The sequence below is a fragment of the Benincasa hispida genome, chromosome 7 (genome assembly GCF_027475165.1).
Source record: "Benincasa hispida cultivar pf3 chromosome 7, pf3_genome.v1.1, whole genome shotgun sequence".
Taxonomy (NCBI): Eukaryota; Viridiplantae; Streptophyta; class Magnoliopsida; order Cucurbitales; family Cucurbitaceae; genus Benincasa; species Benincasa hispida.
The window spans coordinates 31,386,823-31,408,466 of NC_143484.1; the positions used below are offsets into that span (position 1 = coordinate 31,386,823).

Consider the following 21,644-nt stretch of genomic DNA (forward strand, 5'->3'; position numbering starts at 1 on the left):
TTTAAGTAGAAATAATTAACTACTCGAGAGAGTAAGTAACTATGGAATGCATCAAGTAAGAATATTGAGTAGCTTTAAAGATAAAGTTAGTCATATTGATTTGTTATATTAGTAAACACATGTATCTTAGAGATAAGATAAGTGTGGTAAACGCATCGAGAGATGTTCAAGGAATTAAGTAGAAAATAGAACCCATATACATCATACATGTATACTTAGGGATTACCAATTAGTCTTCCCAGCCCCATTTCATTGATTTCATCCAAACTTGTTTTCTGTACTTAAGAATCATTACATTTACATTCCAATGCATTCCATATTCTGTCAATGCATACCATTTCTCCACCCTCTTTATCTTGCATGTATGCTGGCCTAGTTTAGTTTAAAATATCAACACATATCTATACTTGGAATCATACTGCAAAAGATCATTTTACCCCCGAACGTTAGCATGAACTAATCCCTGCGTTCGACCCTAGGCTTGCAAGGGAACTTAAGCTAGGTTTATACTTGGATCTAACTCAAGAAAACTTGTACACAACTAGAGCTTTGCATGAATCATTAATCTCTACATCCTAACGCATAGTCTCATTTTTAAGTTAGAAAACGACATAAGCTTAATGCAAAGACCAGAAAGGCAACATTTTCTCCTTTTTTATTTTTTTATTTTTATCATGGTTTTCACATTCCTTGGAAAATATTTGAATTCTTAGTAATCTAATTTTTTTTTTAAAAAAAACTAAGACTCGCTTGGTAACTATTTGGTTTTTGGTTTTTGGTCTTTTGTTTTTGAAAATTAAGCCTATAAATACTCATTCCACCTCTAGGTTTCTTGATTTGTTCTCTTTCTTTACCAAAATATTTTAAAATGAAGCCAAAATTTGAAAACTAAAAAAAGTAGTTATTTTTCATTTTTTGTTTTTTGTATTTGACTAATAATTCAACTCTCGTACTTAAGAAAGATGCAATCATTGTAAGAAATCGCCAAATTGAGCATAATTCAATCGACATATGAGTGTGTTAGTAATTACTAGGTGTATGATTTGAGTCCTCGTACCTCAATTACACTAAAGAAAACCATTGTAAGAAATCGAGAGAAAATGAGCTTAATTTTTAAAAATAAAAAAATGAAAAACAAAATAGTTACCGAACTAATTTCTAAAACTTGACTTGAGTTTTTAAAACATTGTTAGAAAGTATACAACATAATATAGACATTTAAAGGTGAAGATAGAATTTAGAAACTTAATTTTCAAAATAAAATAGTTATCAAATATGGTATAAAAATCAAAATTTTAATCGATACAACTCTAAAGTTTAGAATATATATTGATATGTATTATAAGCCTATGTTTTAAAACAAATTAATTTCATAGTCCGACTTGGTAAAAAATTCAAATTTTCTCGTTCTCTTTTTCTTAAGAAAGTTGTTCAAAGGGTTGGACGTGGACCAGGCAATTCAGACTTCAGACGGCTATGGTTGTGCGTTCTAATTTCTTTTGCCGGGAGATCAAGCAAAGCTTTGTTTATGCAAAAATGGCCACCTTCCAACGATCCCCAAGAACTCCCTCCCCATCTCCATCCAAATCCATTATGTTCTTCTGAGTAATTTCTTCATCTGATGCCTCATCTCCCTCGTTTGAACAATACCCACCACCCAAAAGAGGTCAAGAAACAAGAATCAAGTTACATTTCGGAGAAGGTTAACGAGAAAAAAAAAAAAAAAAACCCAACACAGCACCTGTTTTTGGATAATCCGCCATGTTTTCCAAATTCTTTCATAAACCCGTCAATCAACAATCTCCATCGTCGTCAGCTCCTTCTCCGGTAGAGTAATTCCAAAGTTCTTCGCATTTTTCTTCCACCCCCCCTTTTGGGTTTTCACATTTATTTGTTTAAATCAACAATCGTTGATGGGTACCTATGAATTCAGCTTGAACTCTGGTGCAATCATGAGGAAAAGTTATAACGAGATCAGTTATTTCCTTTTTGCATTGTTTCTTACGCAATGATTGATTAATTTGTGATTTGGGGCTCAGTAGAATTAGTTTATTCACATGCCTAGGTGGCTAGCATATGGTTTTTGAGCTATATTCTAATTTACCAATTGGGTTAATGTTGTTCTGAACCTACGATCACCATTATAGTTTCACTTTCCAAAATATCAAGTTTCTGATTCTATATTTGGCGGCGTTTAATGGACCATATAATGGAAAAATTGACTTTTTGAGCATACGTATATCTACTCCGTGAAATGCTCTTTCACTAGCTAATAGACTAATCAGTCCAGCTCTGAAATAATCATTTCTTGTACTTTTGCAAACGTATCGATTGCACTTAATGTTCTTTTGATGGCAGACACAGAAGGGAGTATTAACTGGAACTGATTTGGACCCACGTGTTACTGTTCACTATGGGATCCCACCTACAGCATCAATTCTTGCATATGATCCCATACAGAGTCTTTTAGCTGTAGGAACGCTGTAAGTTAGCTTGCTAACTTCTGGAAGATTATTTGTCACTAATCATTGGTTATTGGTTGCTTTGAGGGTTCTTTATTTTCTTCATGTGTTCAGTTCCCATATCTTTGGTTCACTTTAAGTTGATTAGATGATTTTCTATTTGCTAAGAGATTTTATTGATAATGTTATGCTTAGAGAAATATATTTAATACTTCAATTCTTGTGTATTTCAATACTTCAGAACTTTTTCTCTGTATTATTTTTATGTGTTTTGAAAGAAATTGTGTTCCAATATCATTGATCTACTTTCAAATTATTGTGGAGAATGTACACAGAGAAGGTGAAGGACGTGCATATTCAACTTGCCTAACCTCGTCTTAAAAAAAAAAAAAAAACTTGCCTAACCACTTTATGATTTTCACTAATTCCAATTTGTTGAGATTCTGGCGAGTGAGAAAGTGGCTTGGAATGATTTATGGTTCTGTGTTTCAGCATTTGAAGAGTAAAATGGTTTTGAATTCCAGCTATCATATCTGAAAGGAAATACCTTTAACTTCCTATTTTAAATTTTGGTCTTATCTCCCAATTTGTTTTTTTTTCTAAAAATATTTTGGTCTTTCTTGCTGCAGGGATGGCAGAATAAAAGTTCTTGGTGGTGACAACATTGAAGCTATTTTGACTTCTCCTAAATCATTGCCATTTAAAAATTTGGAGGTCTCTAGTTGTGGTTTAGAAAAAAAAAAAAGTTTCCTTTCCCCTGCCTGCCATATTAAGCATTTTCTCCAACCTGTTTGAGCGTCATTCATCTCTGCTTAGTTTTGATGGATCATTCATGTACCTCATGGCTTGCAAAACTTTCAATACATTTTTATAGCTCGAATGACATAGTATGTTTATTGGAGCGAACAATTGCATGCATTTTTGCATGTAAGTTTCTCGTCTGTTTGGTGCTCTCTTGTGATACAGACTACTCATGGATTGCTTTAGTTTCTGTTGGCTTTTAAATTCTCATGTTTTGTACGTCAGCTCCCAAGGAGTTACGTTCCCAGAGACATTTTATTGGTCATTTAGATTAAATTTTGCATACAAAGACAATGAACAATATATCTTGATATTTTGGAATTACCATGTACAGTATGACAAAAGCTCATGTACATCGCTGATATTCTGACATCATGACATTTTAATGTTTTCTTTTGTTCTTTTTCACAGTTCTTACACAATCAAGGTTTTCTAGTAAGCATATCAAACGATAATGAAATCCAGGTTTGACTCTTCACACTATTAAATTTTTATCAGTAGAAAGAGGCATTGGGTTTCTGTACTAGATTTGTGTAATAAGCTTGTTTCATTAATTGTTTCCTGTAGTTTCTTTTCCACCAGCTGCTGATCTGTTTCAAATGTCTTTGGTAATGATAGGTTTGGGATCTGGAGCATAGGCAGTTAGTTTCTACTTTACAATGGGAGTCCAATATAACTGCCTTCTCTGTACTTTATGGCACCTGCTACATGTACAGTAACAGCATGCATTATTGTCCTTGTTAAGAAAATTATTTTTGTTTATTTTGTTTTGAAGTTATTAATTTGAAAATAAATGAAGCTGTGACCTGTCATTATATTCAGGTATGTAGGAAGTGAATATGCTATGGTGGCTGTCTTAAAGTTTGATACTGAAGAAAGAAAAATCAGGCAATCACCCTACTATCTCACAGCAAATGTCATTTCTGGTAATACTTTCTTTTTATGTGGATTAGAGCCATCTCTAAAATCTCATGTGATATTCTCTTGTCTATATCATATAGATTTATAGTTCTGACCATAGTTGTCATCGTAAGTACTAAATTGCATCTCAAGTAAACAATAAAGGCCAAGGTAAACAGTAAAAGTCTGAGAGGAATCGAGCTCAACTTCTGGTGGCTACTTATTTGGATTTAATATCCTACAAGTTAACTTGTCAACCAAATGAAATAGGGTCAAGCAGTTGTCATGAAAATAGTTGAGGTGCATGTAAGCTAGTTCGAATACTCGTATATAATATATATAATAGTAGTAATAATAAAAAGCTGCATCATAGAGAATTTAAATGGTTGAAGAGAAAGAACTTGTAATGAATGGTTCATGGAATTTCTTTTCATCTTTGATTTTTTGCTTTATCATTTACCTTTGAGTGCTTTACAATAATAGTTACGTGATCATCTTTTAATCTGATAACTCCACGCCTCATCTTATTAGCTTTATGCCTTTACATATAAACTGATAAGGATAAAATGTAGCACATGATGTTTGCACATTCAGTTAAATATATTGAAAATAAAAGGGTAGAAGAGAAAAAACACCAAAGTTACGTGGAAAACCCTAGACTAGGGAGAAAAAACTACGATAAGAGTTTTTTTATTAATTTTTCTGATACACAGTACATACTACAAGGACAGGTATAAATAACCGAACAGTAAGAAACCCTAGACTGTAGACACCACATAAAAAGCCCAAAAAGCCCTTAGGGCTAAACCACAATTTCAACACTCCCCCTCAAGTTGGGGCGTAGATGTCAATGAGACCCAACTTGCTACTACAGGTGTCAAGTCTGTCTAGGTAACCTTTTGGTGAGAACATCCACAACTTGTTGACTGGACGGAACATAAGGGATGCAAATGCTACTGTTATTCAGTTTTTCTTTGATAAAGTGTCAGTCGATCTCAACGTGTTTGGTTCTGTCATGTTGAATCGGATTATTTGCAATATTAATGGTAGCCTTGTAATCACAGTAAAGTCTCATCGGGTCATGACTTTCCTGATGAAGATCTACCTGAACCTTTTTCAACCAAATCTCTTCACAAATACCTAAGCTCATAGCCCTGTATTCGGCTTCGGCACTGCTTCTAGCCACGACACCTTGCTTCTTACTTCTTTAGGTAACTAAATTTCCCCACACAAAGGTACAATATCTTGAGATGAACTTCCGTATCAGAACCAGCCCAGCCCAAGCCTTTTCCAGGTGAAGACTTCAGATACCTCAGAATTCGTGTAACTGCCTCCATGTGTCTTTCATACGGAACCTGCATAAACTGACTGACCAGGCTAACTGCATACGATATATCAGGTCTGGTATGCGAAAGATATATCAGTTTCCTCACAAGCCGTTGATATCTCTCCTTGTTCATAGGAACGTCATCTACTGATTCTATCAGATTGCAGTTGACTTCTACCGGCGTATCTGCAGGTTTACACCCAGTCATTCCAGTCTCTCTCAACAAATCTAGAGTGTAATTCCTCTGAGACACTGAGATCCCTTCCTTCGATCTTGCTACCTCCATTCCTAGGAAATATCTCAAGTCACCGAGATCTTTGATATCAAACTCATCTGCCATCCATCGTTTCAACTGTCAATCTCTGCTGAATCATCCCCTGATAGTATAATATCGTCAACATAGACAATTAAGACAACTATTTTCCCTGGTGTTGACCTCTTAGTGAACAAGGTGTGATCCGAATGCCCTTGAACAAACCCCTGAGATTTAACAAAAGTGGTGAATCGATCGAAGCAGGCTCTAGGGGACTGCTTCAGGCCATACAAGGATTTTTTTTAATTTGCAAACCTGATTGCCAAACTGTGTTTCAAAACCTAGAGGTGGGTTCATATAAACCTCTTCTTCCAGCTCACCATTCAGAAACGCATTTTTCACATCCAACTGATGTAGGGGTCAGTCTTGATTAACGACAACGGAGAGAAGAATATGAATGGTGTTAAGTTTTGCCACAGGTGAGAAAGTTTCTGAGTAATCCACTCCATATGTCTGAGTGAATTCTTTTGCAACCAATCTGGCCTTATATCTATCGAGAATTCCATCTGACTTGTATTTGACAGTAAAAATCCACATACACCCTACTGTTTTGTGACCGCTCGGAAGACTAACCAGATCCCACGTTTTTTTAGTCTCAAGAGCCCACATTTCTTCCATAATTGCAGCTCGCCATTCAGGAATTTCCAGAGCCTTGTGCACATTGCTTGGAATCATCACAATATCCAGGCTGGTGGTAAAAGCTCTAAATCTCGTAGACAGGTTATTGTAAGACAAGAAGCTTTTCATAGAGTGTTTGGTGCACGACCTTGTACCTTTTCGCAGAGCAATCGATAAATCCAAGGTAGCATCAATCTCACTGATCTTGTCTGCCTGTTCATCTGTATCCATCTGTTGTTCATTTTCAATCCCCTGAGCATCACTTGGCGCTTCATTACTACCATCATCCCTGACTTCGCCAGAGTTCACTACATCACCTTCAACATACTCATTATCATTAAGAATAGTGGTACCTTGAGCCTGAGCCGGTTCTGGTTCTGACTCTGGAACACCTTCCGGCAGAGCAACAAGGGGAACAATTTCGGGAACTATTTCCTTTTGGAGATGTTTCCTATAGTAGGTTATCCAAAGCACTTGTTTTGTAGGGAGGACAGACTCATTTGTTTCAGGAATAGGTTCAGGAAACAGGTTTAAAGGAACAGAGTAAGTGGAAATGTTAGCCTCTTCACTTGTGGTCTCCCCTTGAAGAGGACTAACGGGAAAGAAGGGTTTGTCCTCTAGAAAGGTGGCATCCATGGTGACAAAATACTTTTGAGAGGAAGGCTAAAAACACTTGTAGTCCCGTTAATAGATCGGATACCCAACAAAGACACATTTTGGGGCCCTAGGAGCAAATTTACTCTGGTGAGGACTATGATTATGAACGAAATTGGTGCACCCAAACACCCGAAGAGGAACATCTGGGAAAAGGCGAGTGGACGAGACAGATTCTTTAAAATGCTCTAAGGGGGTTTGGAATTTGAGCACATGAGAGGACATCCAATTAATGAGATGAGCTGCAGTAAGTACAACTTCTCCCCATACATACGATGATAAGGATGCAGGTATTATGAGGGATCGGGCTACTTCAATGAGGTGGCGATTTTTCCATTCGGCCACCCCATTCTACTGAGGAGTATAGGCACAGGAATTTTGGTGGATGATACCTTTAGAGTCTAAAAACTCACGAAGGGATTGATTAACAAATTCACGTCCATTGTCACTTCGAAGAATGGCGATTTTGGTATTGAGCTGGGTTTCGACTGTAGTGTAAAACTGTTGAAAGACCTTCGTCACTTCAGACTTGTCTGTAAGAAGGAACACACATGTAAGACGGGTGTGATCATCCATGAAGGTGACAAACTATCGTTTACCTGATACCGTTGTGACATTCGACAGACCCCAAACGTCACTATGTATCAAGTAGAAGGGCTGGGAAGGTTTGTAGGGTTGTGAGGTAAAGGACGCCTTAGGCTGTTTTGCACGAATACAAACAACACAAGATAAAGATGACATATTCACATTTCGAAATAAATGGGGAAATAGATATTTCATATAATGAAAGTTTGGATGTCCAAGACGAAAATGTCATAATAAGAAATCAGTTTCAGAAACAGTAAGAGAAGATAGTAAACAAGTGTTAGATAAACTCCTAAAAGAAGCATCCTCAAAGAGGAAATAGAGCCCCCTATTGTGCCGGGCAGTACCAATCACCTTTCCCGAACTCAGGTCCTGAAATAAAACATTATCTGGTGAGAAAACGACTTTGCAGTTCAAATCTCTAGTTAATTTATTAACTGATAGCAAATTATAAGATATCTTTGGCACATGTAAGACATTCTGTAAAACCAGTCATTGAATTGGAGATAAGTGACCCTTTCCAGCAATGGGGGCAAACGACCCATCTGCAATTTGTATTCTCTCATTTCCAGTACTTGGATAATAGGAGAGGAATTGATCAGATGATCCAGTTAGGTGGTCCGTTGCTCCTGAGTCAAGAATCCAGGACTCATCCCCCTCAACAAGGAAACTAAAGGACTGAAGAGTACTTGATTGTGCAACATTGCTGGTCCCAACTGTACTTGGATCCACATGGCTGGTCACTGGGGAGGCATCATCAACTGTTTCACCAACAAAGGCTTGATCGGATTTAGACTTATCATTTGGAGGGCGCCGCTTGCCATTTGGTGAATGACCGTGTAATTTCTAACATTGATCCACAGAACCAGACATAATGTTTGTAATAGGTAAAGTAGGGTAAGCGGTTACCGTTTCTGGTGAACATAATGGAAAGTCTAAATACGTATCTGGATGACAGTCAGCCGAAGGATTTGCCGTGGATCTAACGGCTGCCCCGAGTGCCGAAATCTGCTGATGCAACTGTGCCAGTTGCTGTTGTAAACCAATCTTTCCGCCAAAACCCATCGTGGGTTGTTGTTGTCCACAAAAACCCGAATACACAGACTCCATTGGCGTGGAGGAAGCGGTTGGCTGAGCAAAGAAGTGGCCCTGATGAATCGGCTGGGCTGACTAAATCGGGTTCGGCTGGACTGAATGGTTCAGTTGGACCGGTTGGTTTGGCGCCTGGTTTGAAGGAACGGTCAGTTGCGCGCCTAGGTAGGGTTGTCTGGTTTTAGGCGCTGCTTAGCTGCTGTCCGATTGGTTGTGACGGTAGCGCTTGAAAATTTCCGGCGATCTGCTGCGGCTTAGGTTTTCTGAAGGTGGCTGAGATGCTCGACGGCAGCAGTGGCTGCGTTTGAAGGCACGGGAGAGGCTGTTTGGTTGGTGGAATCCCACTGTAAGGCTATGCGATGGAGGGAAGGAGGCCAGTGGCAATGGGCTGTGCGATTGGATCTGATTGGTGGGCTGTGCGACGGTGGTGGCTGTTTGCAATGGCCCAAGTAACGATCGTAAATATTGGTCGACAACAACCCTAATTTCAGCACTTTGGAAATTTTCTACTTGATTTGCATCCCCTGCTAGGTTTGACGACTGAATTTCTTCAATCCCTGCCACGATCTCATCACCTTGCTCTGATATCATATTGAAAATAAAAGGGTAGAAGAGAAAAAACACCAAAGTTACATGGAAAACCCTAGACTAGGGAGAAAAAACCACGATAAGCGTTTTTTATTAATTTTTCTGATACACAGTACACACTACAGGGACATGTATAAATAACCAAACAGTAAGAAACCCTAGACTGTAGACACCACATAAAAAGACCAAAAAGCCCTTAGGGCTAAACCACAATTTCAACAAAATAAAAGTTGCTTTCACCTATTCAATTCACTTGCTTTGCATAGATTATGCTGTGGACAGTTTCTTAGTAATGATAAGTAAACTTATTACTGAAAGCTCAATTGACACATTTTTCCGAGTTTAAGACTTCCTGTTTAGGATTTAGAAAAAATCTATCAGAAAACGAATTTTGTATGTCTCATTGCAATTTACATGAATGTTATGATTTGGTAGAAATGTTTTCCTTTTTTCTGATATTAACTGCTGTGCGTAGTCTTCATTATTTAATGCCTTCAGGCACAATAATGTTGAACCATCTCAATCATGTGCATTTTAGAAGAAATGACTTCTAAGCTTTGAGCCAGTCAGAATACTCAATTTATTTCTCCTTCAATTTTTTTCCTTCTTTTAACTTTGTTATTGTAACAGACGTTGGGATAATAAAGTAGTTCTGCATTTATAGATCATACTAATATTTATTATATGTTTAATTTCTCAGAGGTAACTGGGGTGGAACTGCGTGATCAAACTTCAGTTGTTGGAGTTCTCCTTCAACCTTGTTCTCTTGGAAATAGGCAAGAAAATACTTTAACTTTGCCTCTTGTTTCCCTGTCTGATGTCAAAATTGATATTTTTTCCTCATCATAAGTTTTTAACCCAAAGAGTGATAAGAACTTCTCTGATGCTTCCAATTGAGTCTTTTTTTTCCATCTAGTTTACTGAGGCTGGAGCTTGGAAGTGCGCACTCAGTTTTTTCCCCCCTCTCTGTCTCTCTGTCTCTCTCTCTTTTTCTTTTTTTTCCATGTAGTTTATAGAGACTTTTCTGTGTGTGTGTGTGTGTGTTGGTGGGTGGTGGGGGTGGGTGTGAGGGTGAGAGTGAATGATGGAAAGTATTAGTACAACAATGAATTGACACAATATTATCTCTGTTATTGAGGATTCTTTATCACTTAATCATCTGATTGAATTAAGTGGGATAAAGGCAACTTGGCTCAATGCACATTTGGTGTTATAATTATTATGTTGATAAATTTTATTTTGTTCTATGTAAAATTAATGGAATGTCTTCTTTTTCAGAGTGCTGATTGCTTATGAAAATGGCTTGCTTGTTCTTTGGGATGCTTCTGAAGATCGAGCTGTGTTAGTTAGAGGTCACAAGGACCTTGAATTGACAGAGGGTAACACGACTAATCACTCAACAGATGTATCAGACCTTAAATTGGAGAAAGAAATAAGCTCTCTCTGTTGGGTAACTAGTGATGGGTCAATCCTAGCTGTTGGCTACGTTGATGGAGATATCTTATTTTGGAATTTTTCAAATGTTACCTCTTCCAAAGATCAGCAAGTTAATCAATCTCGTAATAATGTTGTCAAGCTTCAGTTATCATCAGCCAATAGAAGACTACCTGTGATTATTTTGCGTTGGTGTCCAAGTGAGTTGCAAAATCACAAGGGAAAGCTTTTTGTATATGGTGGCGATGAAATTGGATCTCCAGAAGTGCTTACTGTATGATGTGCATTACATTTTAGCCTTTCTACCTCTCCATTATAGTTGCATACCGTATGATGTGCATTAAATTTTAGCCTTTCTACCTCTCCATTGTAGTTGCATAGTTTCCTATTTCAATGTGATTTAAAAAAGGTGGAAAAAAATATGCTTCCAAGTTTATATAACTTGATCGTTAGTTGGAAGGCAAATTAACAAGCTTAAGAGGCTATTGGGTTGTACACATCAATGTAGCTTTGTGGGTCTCGTCCTTTTTGTGTTCCCTATTTGCCTGTTTATTCCAATTATCAATTTCGTACAAGAAAGGAAAAGCCTACAAAGATTGCATAGAAAATTGTAAACAAGACTTGCAAGTGAAGCTCTGTTAAAAGACATGAACAACTTAGTCTAGAAATCTTTCAATATGCATTATAAGCTTGTTTCTATATGATGCGACTTGCTATGTTGAACTTGTGTATGTCTGTATGTTTTGGGTGACTGTTATATCTGTTGTTGATAGAAATTTGGACTACTTTGCGATGCTTTGAAAATCTGAAAGGCCCCACGATCACTTGTTGGGGCATTATGATGAAAAACTACAGGAGCACTTCTGCATGAATAAGTCCATCCATAGAATGTAAACTAAAAACGAATATATTTTTCAGGTTTTCACTAACTTGAGTTCTATAATTAATATTAAGGAAAATTATGGTTTGTTTCTTCATCAACCCTTGCATATTTTTGTCAACTTTACCTTGTTTTGCTACTATTTATTGCTCCAAATTCATAATATGATTGTTGTTTTGTTACAGATTCTAAGCCTTGATTGGTCTTCTGGACTAAAAAGCTTGAAATGCATTGGACGCGTTGACCTTACACTTGATGGTTCTTTCGCGGATATTGTTTTAGCACCTAACGTTGGTGAAACAAAAAGAGGCACTTCCCTATTTGTACTGGCAAATCCTGGACAGTTGCATGCTTATGATAATGCTTACTTGTCTGGCCTAATGTCTCAACAAGAGAAAATATCTTCTGGTTCTGGCGTGCAATATCCTATGGTAATACCCAATATCGAACCACGTGTGATGGTCGCAAAGTTAGGTTTCATTCATAGAGAGGGAAAGGTCTTCAGGGCTCTGGATGAGGTACTCTATCTTTCATATGATTAGCCAACCTAATTTAATAATAGTGGAAGAAAATAATTTACCATTAAGATAAATTGTTTATTTATTCAGAATCTCAGATAGAATCAAATAATATGGTTTGAGTTTTTCAGTCATATTAACTGCAAATCATTGTGCATGTTAGTGTGATACAATGTTCTTTTTCCCATAGAGTATCCCTACTGCAAAACATCATACTCAGGTTCCAGGGGATACAACGTGGCTTTTGACTGGTGGTATACCATCTCAACTCCATGATGCTGGAGATTATCAGGTTGAGAGAGTGTATATAGCTGGTTACCAAGATGGTTCAATCCGAATATGGGATGCAACATATCCATCATTCTCACTTATCCTCTATTTAGAGCCTGAGGTTTGTATTTCATGCTATGTTCTCTTGAAGTTACAATTATATTATATTCTGCAGATAGCTCTTTTGTTTATGTTAGGTTATGAGCAAACTCATGAGTTCCATCAATAGAGCACACTCGAATATGGCATGTATTATGTACAGGTAATAGGTTTAAATATTGCTGGTCTAAGTGCATCAATATCAGCTTTGGACTTTTGCTCGGTCACTCTTACCATAGCTGTGGGCAATGAATGTGGCCTGGTAATGTCATTTATTCTTTTAGGTCTCTTCTTTCAAGAGAGTTGAAATAAATGATTGTCACTATATTCACATTTGGGAGTTTGTAGGTTCGTCTTTACAAACTAGTTGGGAGCTTGGAAGGGGCAAGCTTACACTATGTGACAGAGACTAAAAATGAAGGTATCTTCATCCGTAAAATTCCCTAAATTGATGACAATAGGTTTCTAGAGTTAACTTCAGTGATGTCCTTATGTACTGAGATGAACACAGCCATCATAAGGTGCCAGTAGGAGAATTTTCGAAGTCCTACGATGTATTGTGGATTAGAAGAAAATGGCTAATAAAGGCTTGTTAATGTATAATCTTTGAAATGCTTTTCATTTTTATTTTATTTTATTTTTTGGAATAAGAAACAAATTCACTGATGGAATGAAATAAACAGAGTTAAAAGCTCCCAAACACCCAAAAGACAATACACAAAAGATCTCCAATTAAAGAAGGAAGCAAAAATAGGGCTTCCATTTACACTAATGAAGGGTATTAAAAATAATCAAATCTAGAAGAACCTTGAGATAGGAACAGTTTTACGAATATGCATCCATTTCGATCACACCAAGGAGTCGAGAAGAACAAAAGCCCACCCTAAATACAAAATAGGAATTATTATGAATAATGGGGATGGCTTTAGTGATGAGGGAGTCCCCTCCTCCCACCACCCCTACCCCCACCCCTCATTGAAGTTTCTCTGAAGGATCCATTCCAATCACACCAAAGAGTCCAGAAGAACGAAAGTCTTCTCTAAATAAATAAATAAAAGTTCATTATGAATAATGGTGGTGGGCTTTAGTGGAGCCCCCAACCCACAACTGAAATTTCCATGACTGTGCATCCATTTCAATCACATCAAAGAGTTCCAAAGAACATATCCTAAATAAATAAATGAGTTAATAATGAATAATGGTGGCGGGCTTCAGTTGTTTGTTAGAGTAGGCATAAAAGATGTGACTAAGTGAATGAAGGCAGCCAGTTGGTTGACGAGTGTAAGTAGGAGACAGTGGGGCCTAGAACTTTTGCATTTCCTTTCTCCCAAGGTAGCATGATGCATATATTACTACTGTATTTCTATCATTAATATATGTATCTTTTACTTCTAACTTGCTTGTAGTTCATAATATGCATAAAGGAGAAGGAATCCAATGTGCAGCTGTGTTTTCTCTTGTAAATTCTTCTGTTAGCACTCTAAGTTTTGAGAACAGTGGAGCCATACTTGCTGTTGGATTCGAATCAGGACAGGTGAGCTTATCGTGCACATCATGTTTATTTGTTAAAGTGTCAAAAGTTTGTTGACCTACCATTGTTTCTATTCTGCTGCCTCGAGTATTCTTGAGCATAAGCACAATACTAATAGATCCCAAATCACGAAGCGTTATACATGTAAGAAAGTGAAAAAGGGAGAGCCATGTAATATGTAAGGGAGTCTGTGTGTCTGTGTGACTTTGCTTATTATTTAGGGGCGTGTATTTGGGGTATTTTGTGGGCTCCAATGAATATCGTTAGTTAGGTTGCAGGGCACTGTAAGTTTTTGTGAGACTCACAGGCTCTCTAATCCTCCCTTGCCTTAGCCAAAATTGTGATAAACAAAACGAAGTCCTATCAAATACATTCTAAATGCTTACTCTTGCGAATTTTTATGACAGGTTGCAGTGATTGATACTGACACATTATCACTACTATATCTGACAAATGATGTGTCCAACTCAAGATCTCCAGTCATATCTCTGGCTATGAAAGTATTTCCAGAGACAAATCACTTGGAGGCTAGTTCTGAGGAGTCGATACCTAAAATTGTCAATCCTCCCAGAAAGGGAATTTTGCTCGTAATGACCAAGAAATCAGATTTAGCTGTCCTCGATAGTACTAACGGCGAACTCATCAGCTTTCAGTCAACAAATGCAAAGGAGTTGACTTCAATATCCATGTATCTTATTGGTATGTGTTTCATTATAAAAAGAAAACAAAAATAATTCTGTTTCTTTTTATTTCTTTTCTCTGGATACTCTTAGAATTGTTTGTCACATTTAAGTTTTTGCTCAGAGGGTGATTACTTATCACCTGAAGCATTCGGTGGAACTCATGCACCAAGCACCCCGAAGAGCAATGGAGAAAGCTCTTCTTTACCTGCCAATGCCCACTCTGGAAGTACATCACATGAAATCGGATCTGAGACCTCAAGTGAAATTGCGAATGTAGAGTTAACAATTGCTAACTTATTCATTTTGCTTTGCTGTGAGACAGCATTATACCTGCAGCCCTTGAAGCTTATTAATGAGGTGCCCTCTGGTGTTTTTACCATACTTCCTTGATTTCTAATATGTTTTTGCTAATATGTTGAGCGTCCTTACTTTATTCTAGGGTGGGAATAAGTTTTTACAGAAAGTGAATCTTACAAGACCATGTTGTTGGACTACAATGTTAAAGGACGGTAAAGTGTCTGGCTTGGTAGTTCTTTACCAAAATGGTATGATTGAGATCAGGTGAAGTTCTGAATGTGCTTTCTTTTTTGCCAATTTTTAAGAATCAAAATTTGTGTTTTATTCAGAAATTATAGCCAAAGAATATTTTGAGAACTAGATTAAATTATTTTATAAACAATTGAGAGGAACAATTTTTCTTTACTGTGTCCTAAATTGGAGAGCTCCCCCCCACCCAAAAATAAATAAATAATAAATAAGAAGCTTACTTTCGTTCATAGGTGAAAAGTACACAAAACCGTGCAAAGATCTATCTAAGACACATTATAGCTATAAAAAGAACAATGCACCATTAAGGACTCAAGAGTTCAATGAAAATATAAGGCTTTCCCATTAGTATGGAGATGTCCACGAAGATTTTCTGTTCCACGGGTCCACACAGTTGTCCATAGAGTTTTGGCTTCTCCTTCGAGAAAGTACCTATAGGAGTAGTTCAACCTCTTAGAACTTCGTGGAAAACACCAATTCATCTAGCAAGTTGTTTCACATATAGTGAAATGTAGGGACCATGGAGGAAGTTGTTTTAGTAAAATTTTTGCTTTCTTCAGAAAGTTGAAATCTACTCCAGTCATTTGCAACTTGCTATCGACATCTTATTTTTCTTGGTATTTAACAAGCATAAGTTAACCCATCTTTTCTTTACCATCTACCTTTCCAACAGGGTTCTCGGTAGTCGAGTCAATAAAAGTTGGTCTTTCAAAATTGTTGGTGTCTGCTACATATATTTCTAGTAAAATATTGGAGGGAGCTTTAGAAGTTTGGAGTTGCAATAAGGGATGGCTGCATTTTGACTTCTTCATCCTCTTTGGCTTTTAAGAGTTTCTTTGGCGTGGGGGTGGCAAAACTTATTCAGGAGGAATTCATTGATCAAGTGAAAAACAGTTTCCCTTCCACTACTCATGGGAGGATTGGGACTTTCAAAACTAAGAAAAGGAGTCAAACTCTTCTTTCGAAATGATTAGGATAAGGAATTCTTCTATATATGGGACGAAGTGAGCGACTGCAAGCAAGCAAGGTAGGAGGATAAGTGGTCCACGGCAATTGCAACTACAAACATTCGATCGTCTGCCATTGATCGTCAAACTTAACGTCATTATTTAGGATTGAGAGACAGTGAGGTGGGTAGTGATTTAAAACTAGGTTTCGGAATGACATAAGGAAGAAGAGAACACACTCAATGTCCAGATTCTCTTTCAACATAAAAATAATACAATTAGGAAATTCTTGGAACTCTTCAAATGGGTTATTGGATACTTAATATTAGGAGATCCTTGAATATTCAAGAGTTCGAAGAGTGGGCTTTCTAAGCTCCTTTATAGGAAATTTGTAGATCTTACCTTATTACCTGTCCTAGATTTTCAAATTTGGAAAATGGTGTCATAAGCCTTTTCAGGTGAAGTCCCTTTTCCAGTAGCTAGTTGGGTTGGATTCTATATCTCAGATTATGAGAGCCAAAATTCCAAACAACTGCTAGGTATTCATATGGCTTTTATGCCTAGATGGTATGAATATTTATGATATAGTCGAAAACAAAAGTTTACTAGGATCTTTCCCCTGTGTGATAGGATTGTGTAAGGTTGAACATTAAGGGTATATTAGTCATGGTTATTAGTTGGTGAGTTTGTTTGAGTGGGCTATTATTATTTTAATATATATATATATATATATATTTGTTGGGGGGAGGGGGGTGAAGGGATATAGATAGTGAATGAGAGGGCAAGTAACAAGAGGGTGGTTATAAATTAGAGTAAGTGAGACGGTGCTAACCAAAGAGTTATATGGTTATTTGGGCTTAAGCGTGTTGAAGGGGGAGGTGCCTAAGTTTTTTAGAGCCACATGGGGTAATTTGTCTTTGTAGAATGAAAAATGTCTAGTACTCTTAGATTACCGATTGACCCAAAAGCTTAAGCTGGTGGGTGTAGGCAAATTTAATTTGATATCATCTAGCACTCCCCCTCATTTGTGGGTTTGAAATATGAAGAACAACTGGAAGTCAATATTCATTGGGGAGGAAATAATATTGCAGGGATTTGAACGCAGCACCTCCTAAACCAACCTACTTTGATACCATCTTAAATCACCAATTGACCCAAAACTTAAACTGATGGGTGAAGGCAAATTTAATTTCATATCATCAAACAAGTACAATCCTACCAAAGAGTTTTGGCATGTGTAAGCCGTTTTCAATGTTTCAAACTGAAAACAGTTTTTGTTTTCAACCCATACATCCTTTTGAATTACTAGCAATAATCTTTACATCGAACCAAATGATTTATTTTCTAGTTGCACCCTTTTACTTTTCCATTGGCCATGTGTTTGCCATGCGTTCTGTTTTAGTTCAAGCAATAATACGTTGACTGTCTTAATAATTAACTGCAAGTTGCTTCCATCTCTAAACAGATCCTTCCAAAATCTTGAGGAAGTGGTGTGGGAAAGTTCCTTGACGTCAATTCTACGGTGGAACTTCAAGACGAACATGGACAAAACAATCTGTTCTTCTGATGATGGCCAAATCATGCTGGTTCTCTCTCCCCTGATAAATAAGTTTTTTGAGTTTCTTTATTTTCTCAAAGACCATGGATACAGAATAATTGTCAAACAATTATTTACATTTTTTGTTGTTTTCAACTTCAAAAATGCTATAAAAAGAAAAAATAACAAGCTAGTATTCATATGGAATTTTATTTTTTTAATTGTGAAAACGAACATGGAAGAAAAAAGTCTAGAAACAAAGAAAGACGGATATAGACAATTTGAAATCATTATCAAACGATTTAAGAGAAATTAAGACTATGATTTTGACCCCAAATATACATATTTCTTGCACTGTATTCATTTGGATTTCCTTAATCTTCTCAAGTGTGATGCTTCCAGATGCGGAAGCATCACACAATTTGTCTGCACCTTTTTATTTATTTATTTATTATTATTTTTTTTACCATTTTGTTCTGGATAACTATCAAGCAATGGTGATCATGACTAAGTTAATATAGTTTGATAGCTTGGTATCATGAGTGATTTACATTTACTTATTTCTATTATGATTTGAATTTACAGTTAAATGGGACTGAGTTTGCGGTTGTCTCTCTATTGATCTATGAAAATGCTTTCAGGTTTTTCTCCCAATATTATATTGTGTGTGTTATGAGGGGATTAGTGTGTCTTCTTCCTATCAAGCTTTTAATCTCTAAGTTCACAGATGATGTTATTTCATCAGTTTGAGATGATATTCCTTACTTTTTAGGATTCCCGAGTCTTTGGCTTGCCTCCACGATAAAGTCCTTGCAGCTGCTGCAGAGGTGTCGGACAACTTTTATCCTAGCCAGAACAAACATGTAGTATTACTTTACTTTCTGGTCATTTTTCAATGTTTTTAAAATTCTCCTGTCGGGAAGTCTGATTGCTGTTTCGTTTCTACTGTCCAAGAATTCTACTCCTGGGATTTTAGGTAGTGTTGTTAAGGGCTTCATGGGTGGTAAAGTGGAACACGATGTGGACCCTTTTGGCCTTTGTAAATTGAATGATGCACATCTTGAAAGTTTGTTCTCATATCCTCCATTTTTAAAGCCCTCCAAAGGTGTGACTGATGGGGAAGACATTATCGAGCTTGATATAGGTTCTCTACATGCACTTTTATTGTACCCCTTTAGTACCTTTTTATTCTCTTTCTGAAATTGCGTTGTTTTCTGATGCAGATGATATTAAAATTGATGAACCTTTAGTTGTGCGGTTTTCACCTAAGACAAGCAAGAATGAAAACGAAGGTATTGTTACTCTCATCTGCTGGTAGTCTCTTGATTTCTATTACGTTTTACACTTATATTTTGACATTGATGAAGGCAAGAGATCAGAGAAGGAAAAGTTATTTGAAGATGCTAGTACTGACTCTCAACCGAAGATGAGGACAGCTGAAGAAATTAAGGCCAAATACAGAAAAGTTGGGGTATTGGTTATGATAATTTGGAATTGCTTTTATCTTTCTCTAAGGAATCATGAATGTTCTCTGACTGCTAAAAGTCTTTTCAGAGTACTTCTGCGGCAGCTGAAGAAGCCAGGAATAAGCTATTAGAACGCCAGCAAAAGCTTGATGTATGTTTCTTTAATAATGCCTTATTCTATTTTGCATCTTTCAATGCACATGATTGGTTTTGGTTGCTCATGAGATAATATGAATGTCACAAAATGATGTTGAATTGAGTGATAAATCGATTATTAACTGTTAGGTGTCAACTTTCAAATAGGGGAATATCGAAGTTCGAAGCCTAACTTCAAAAAATTTAGATTCTTATAGCAAACTACTGCATTTGCTCCATGATTATTGTCTACTTTGGACTTCTGAAACAACTTAACGTAGCCATAGCCAACAACGAAACACATTAGGATAATCACCACCATTGAACTAAAAAAATCATACCGAGACTTACCTTTGTTGTTTCTGCCCCTATTTCTGTAACTATAATCCAGTTTGACATGTCTAACCATATATGTGAGTCTACTATTTAGTTAATGCGGAATTCTAGGCATTCAGCATATCATATGAATTATTTGGGGGAAAGGTAGTCGAGTTTATAACGTGAAGAAAAAAAGAGGCTAAATTAAGTTGGCAAGAACTTGAAACATTGGTCTCTGATAGCAGTGTAAAATGTTATTAGGATGGAATTAGGAATATCACTAAGATATCAAGGATATGTTAGTAATTAGCTAAGGAGTTTGTCGGGAGGGTTTTGTTATAAATATTGGGAATGGAAAAGGATGAAGGTAGTCAATTGTTAGTTGATTTAGGCTCGAGTGAGGCGAAGTATCTCAAAGGGAAAGTATCATGAATACTTGTGGGCATCATATTAGGATAAAATTAGGAATATTATAAGAGTATTAAGGGTATATTAGTAATCTGTTGGGAATGTTGTCTTGATTTATTATAAATAGTGGGATTATGAAAGGTGATAGAACCCAAGTGTTTGAGGTACATGAACCTTCCCTTTCTTGAGAACTCTTTCAAGCCTTAAATCACTCACCAAAATATTGCACACCTCCTCCCATCCTCCTTTCTCCCTCATAGTATCTGCAACCTAACTTTTCTAACAAAGTTCTTAGCCAATTACTAACATACCTATAATACCTACTAATATCTCTATTTCTATTCTAATAACATTCCTATCAAAAGGATAAAAGCATGCCATTAGTTTAGTGAGCTTACCCGTGATTGAGATTGCTCAAGTGGGGCTGAGGGTGGGTCAAAGTACCTCAAATTACTCGATCATCTTGTAATTCTTTATCTTTCATATTTCAATATCATTCTAGTTGTTTCGATTGTTTCAATCTTCTTAAAATTAAATGACTGAAATAAAACATCGATATTTTGGAAAACAATAAATATATGCAGAGTCATTAAAGAATCTGCCATACAATCAATGCAACGACCTCTAACTTTTCTTGTTGAATTGATACCAGAAACTCAGTGAACGAACAGAAGAACTTAAGAATGGAGCCGAGAACTTTGCAGATATGGCCAAGGAACTGGCCAAGAGAATGGAAAATCGTAAATGGTGGCAATTGTGAGATAACAGGAATTTGGACTTGGACAGTATGAACAAAGTTGTGTTTTCTTGCTATATTTGAATCAGGTTGGTGCATTGTCTGAAATGACAAATCTATAATCTGTCAAAGGGTTTCCACTAGAGTTTCAGATCTGCATTGTGGCCTCTTCCCTCTTCCAAATTGGTATATAATTTATGAACAAAGGTCTTCTGTACATATAACAATTTATGCAACAGAGTCCTTTTTTATTGATATTTTTAGGAACATAGATGCATTGTCATTCATCTGAATTATAGGATGGGAAAAGAAAAGAAAAGAAAAGGATAACAAAGGTAGTTTTCTTCCCCTTCCATTGTATGGGTCACCCACTTGATGTAATCATACTCTTTGAGCTCGACTCGAGAGATGAAGACATAAAGGTACGATATATAAATGTAATTATCTTTGAGTTTGTATGAAAACAAATCTGTATAATACTTAAAAGAGTATTAATGAAAATATAAATTTTATTTGACTAAACTTTGAGATTGTTTGGGTGATATTATTGGACAGATTGTTCTTGTGTTGCTTTTGTAACCATAGCTCCATGAGCAGGGGGATTCTAGAGGCAAAAATAAATCACATTTTTATCTTGTTTCATTAGTCTTAAACTTACGAACATGGTCTAAAATTTCTATCAAAATCTCAAAATTTTGATCGAAATTTCAAGATTTCGATTGTCTAGAAATTTTGATTGGGAAAATTTTTATTTTTTCTCAATTTTGATGAAATTTCGAGATTTCTAGATATTTTG

At 36.6% G+C, this 21,644-nt stretch overlaps 1 protein-coding gene across 4 annotated transcripts; it reads left to right on the forward strand.

Moving 5' to 3' along the window:
• The first annotated feature begins 1,384 nt into the window (after positions 1 to 1,384).
• On the forward strand, positions 1,385 to 21,370 carry LOC120081378 (transducin family protein / WD-40 repeat family protein). Of its 4 annotated transcripts, none has more exons than XM_039036202.2 (24): positions 1,385 to 1,827; positions 2,359 to 2,483; positions 3,092 to 3,176; positions 3,675 to 3,728; positions 3,882 to 3,973; positions 4,086 to 4,189; positions 10,041 to 10,116; positions 10,619 to 11,048; positions 11,840 to 12,172; positions 12,363 to 12,563; positions 12,705 to 12,803; positions 12,890 to 12,962; positions 13,948 to 14,075; positions 14,480 to 14,771; positions 14,877 to 15,112; positions 15,195 to 15,316; positions 17,714 to 17,834; positions 18,371 to 18,426; positions 18,558 to 18,648; positions 18,740 to 18,929; positions 19,009 to 19,077; positions 19,153 to 19,256; positions 19,340 to 19,402; positions 20,765 to 21,370. In XM_039036202.2, exons 1-24 carry the CDS (start codon positions 1,762 to 1,764, stop codon positions 20,870 to 20,872), a joined length of 3,318 nt encoding a protein of 1,105 aa, XP_038892130.2. In that variant the 5' UTR covers positions 1,385 to 1,761; the 3' UTR covers positions 20,873 to 21,370. The 4 variants fall into 4 exon arrangements, 3 of the variants coding, with proteins under 3 accessions (XP_038892130.2, XP_038892131.2, XP_038892132.2); XM_039036203.2 differs by having other exon boundaries at positions 13,966 to 14,075; XM_039036204.2 differs by having other exon boundaries at positions 12,393 to 12,563.
• The last annotated feature ends 274 nt before the right edge of the window (positions 21,371 to 21,644 follow it).

Coding starts and splice junctions, on each gene's coding strand:
- LOC120081378 (XM_039036202.2), top strand. CDS start 1,762: ATGTTTTCCAAATTCTTTCATAAACCCGTCAATCAACAATCTCCATCG. Junction 3,974..4,085: donor CTTTATGGCACCTGCTACAT/GTACAGTAACAG, acceptor CATTATATTCAG/GTATGTAGGAAGTGAATATG. Junction 12,804..12,889: donor TGGGCAATGAATGTGGCCTG/GTAATGTCATTT, acceptor GGGAGTTTGTAG/GTTCGTCTTTACAAACTAGT.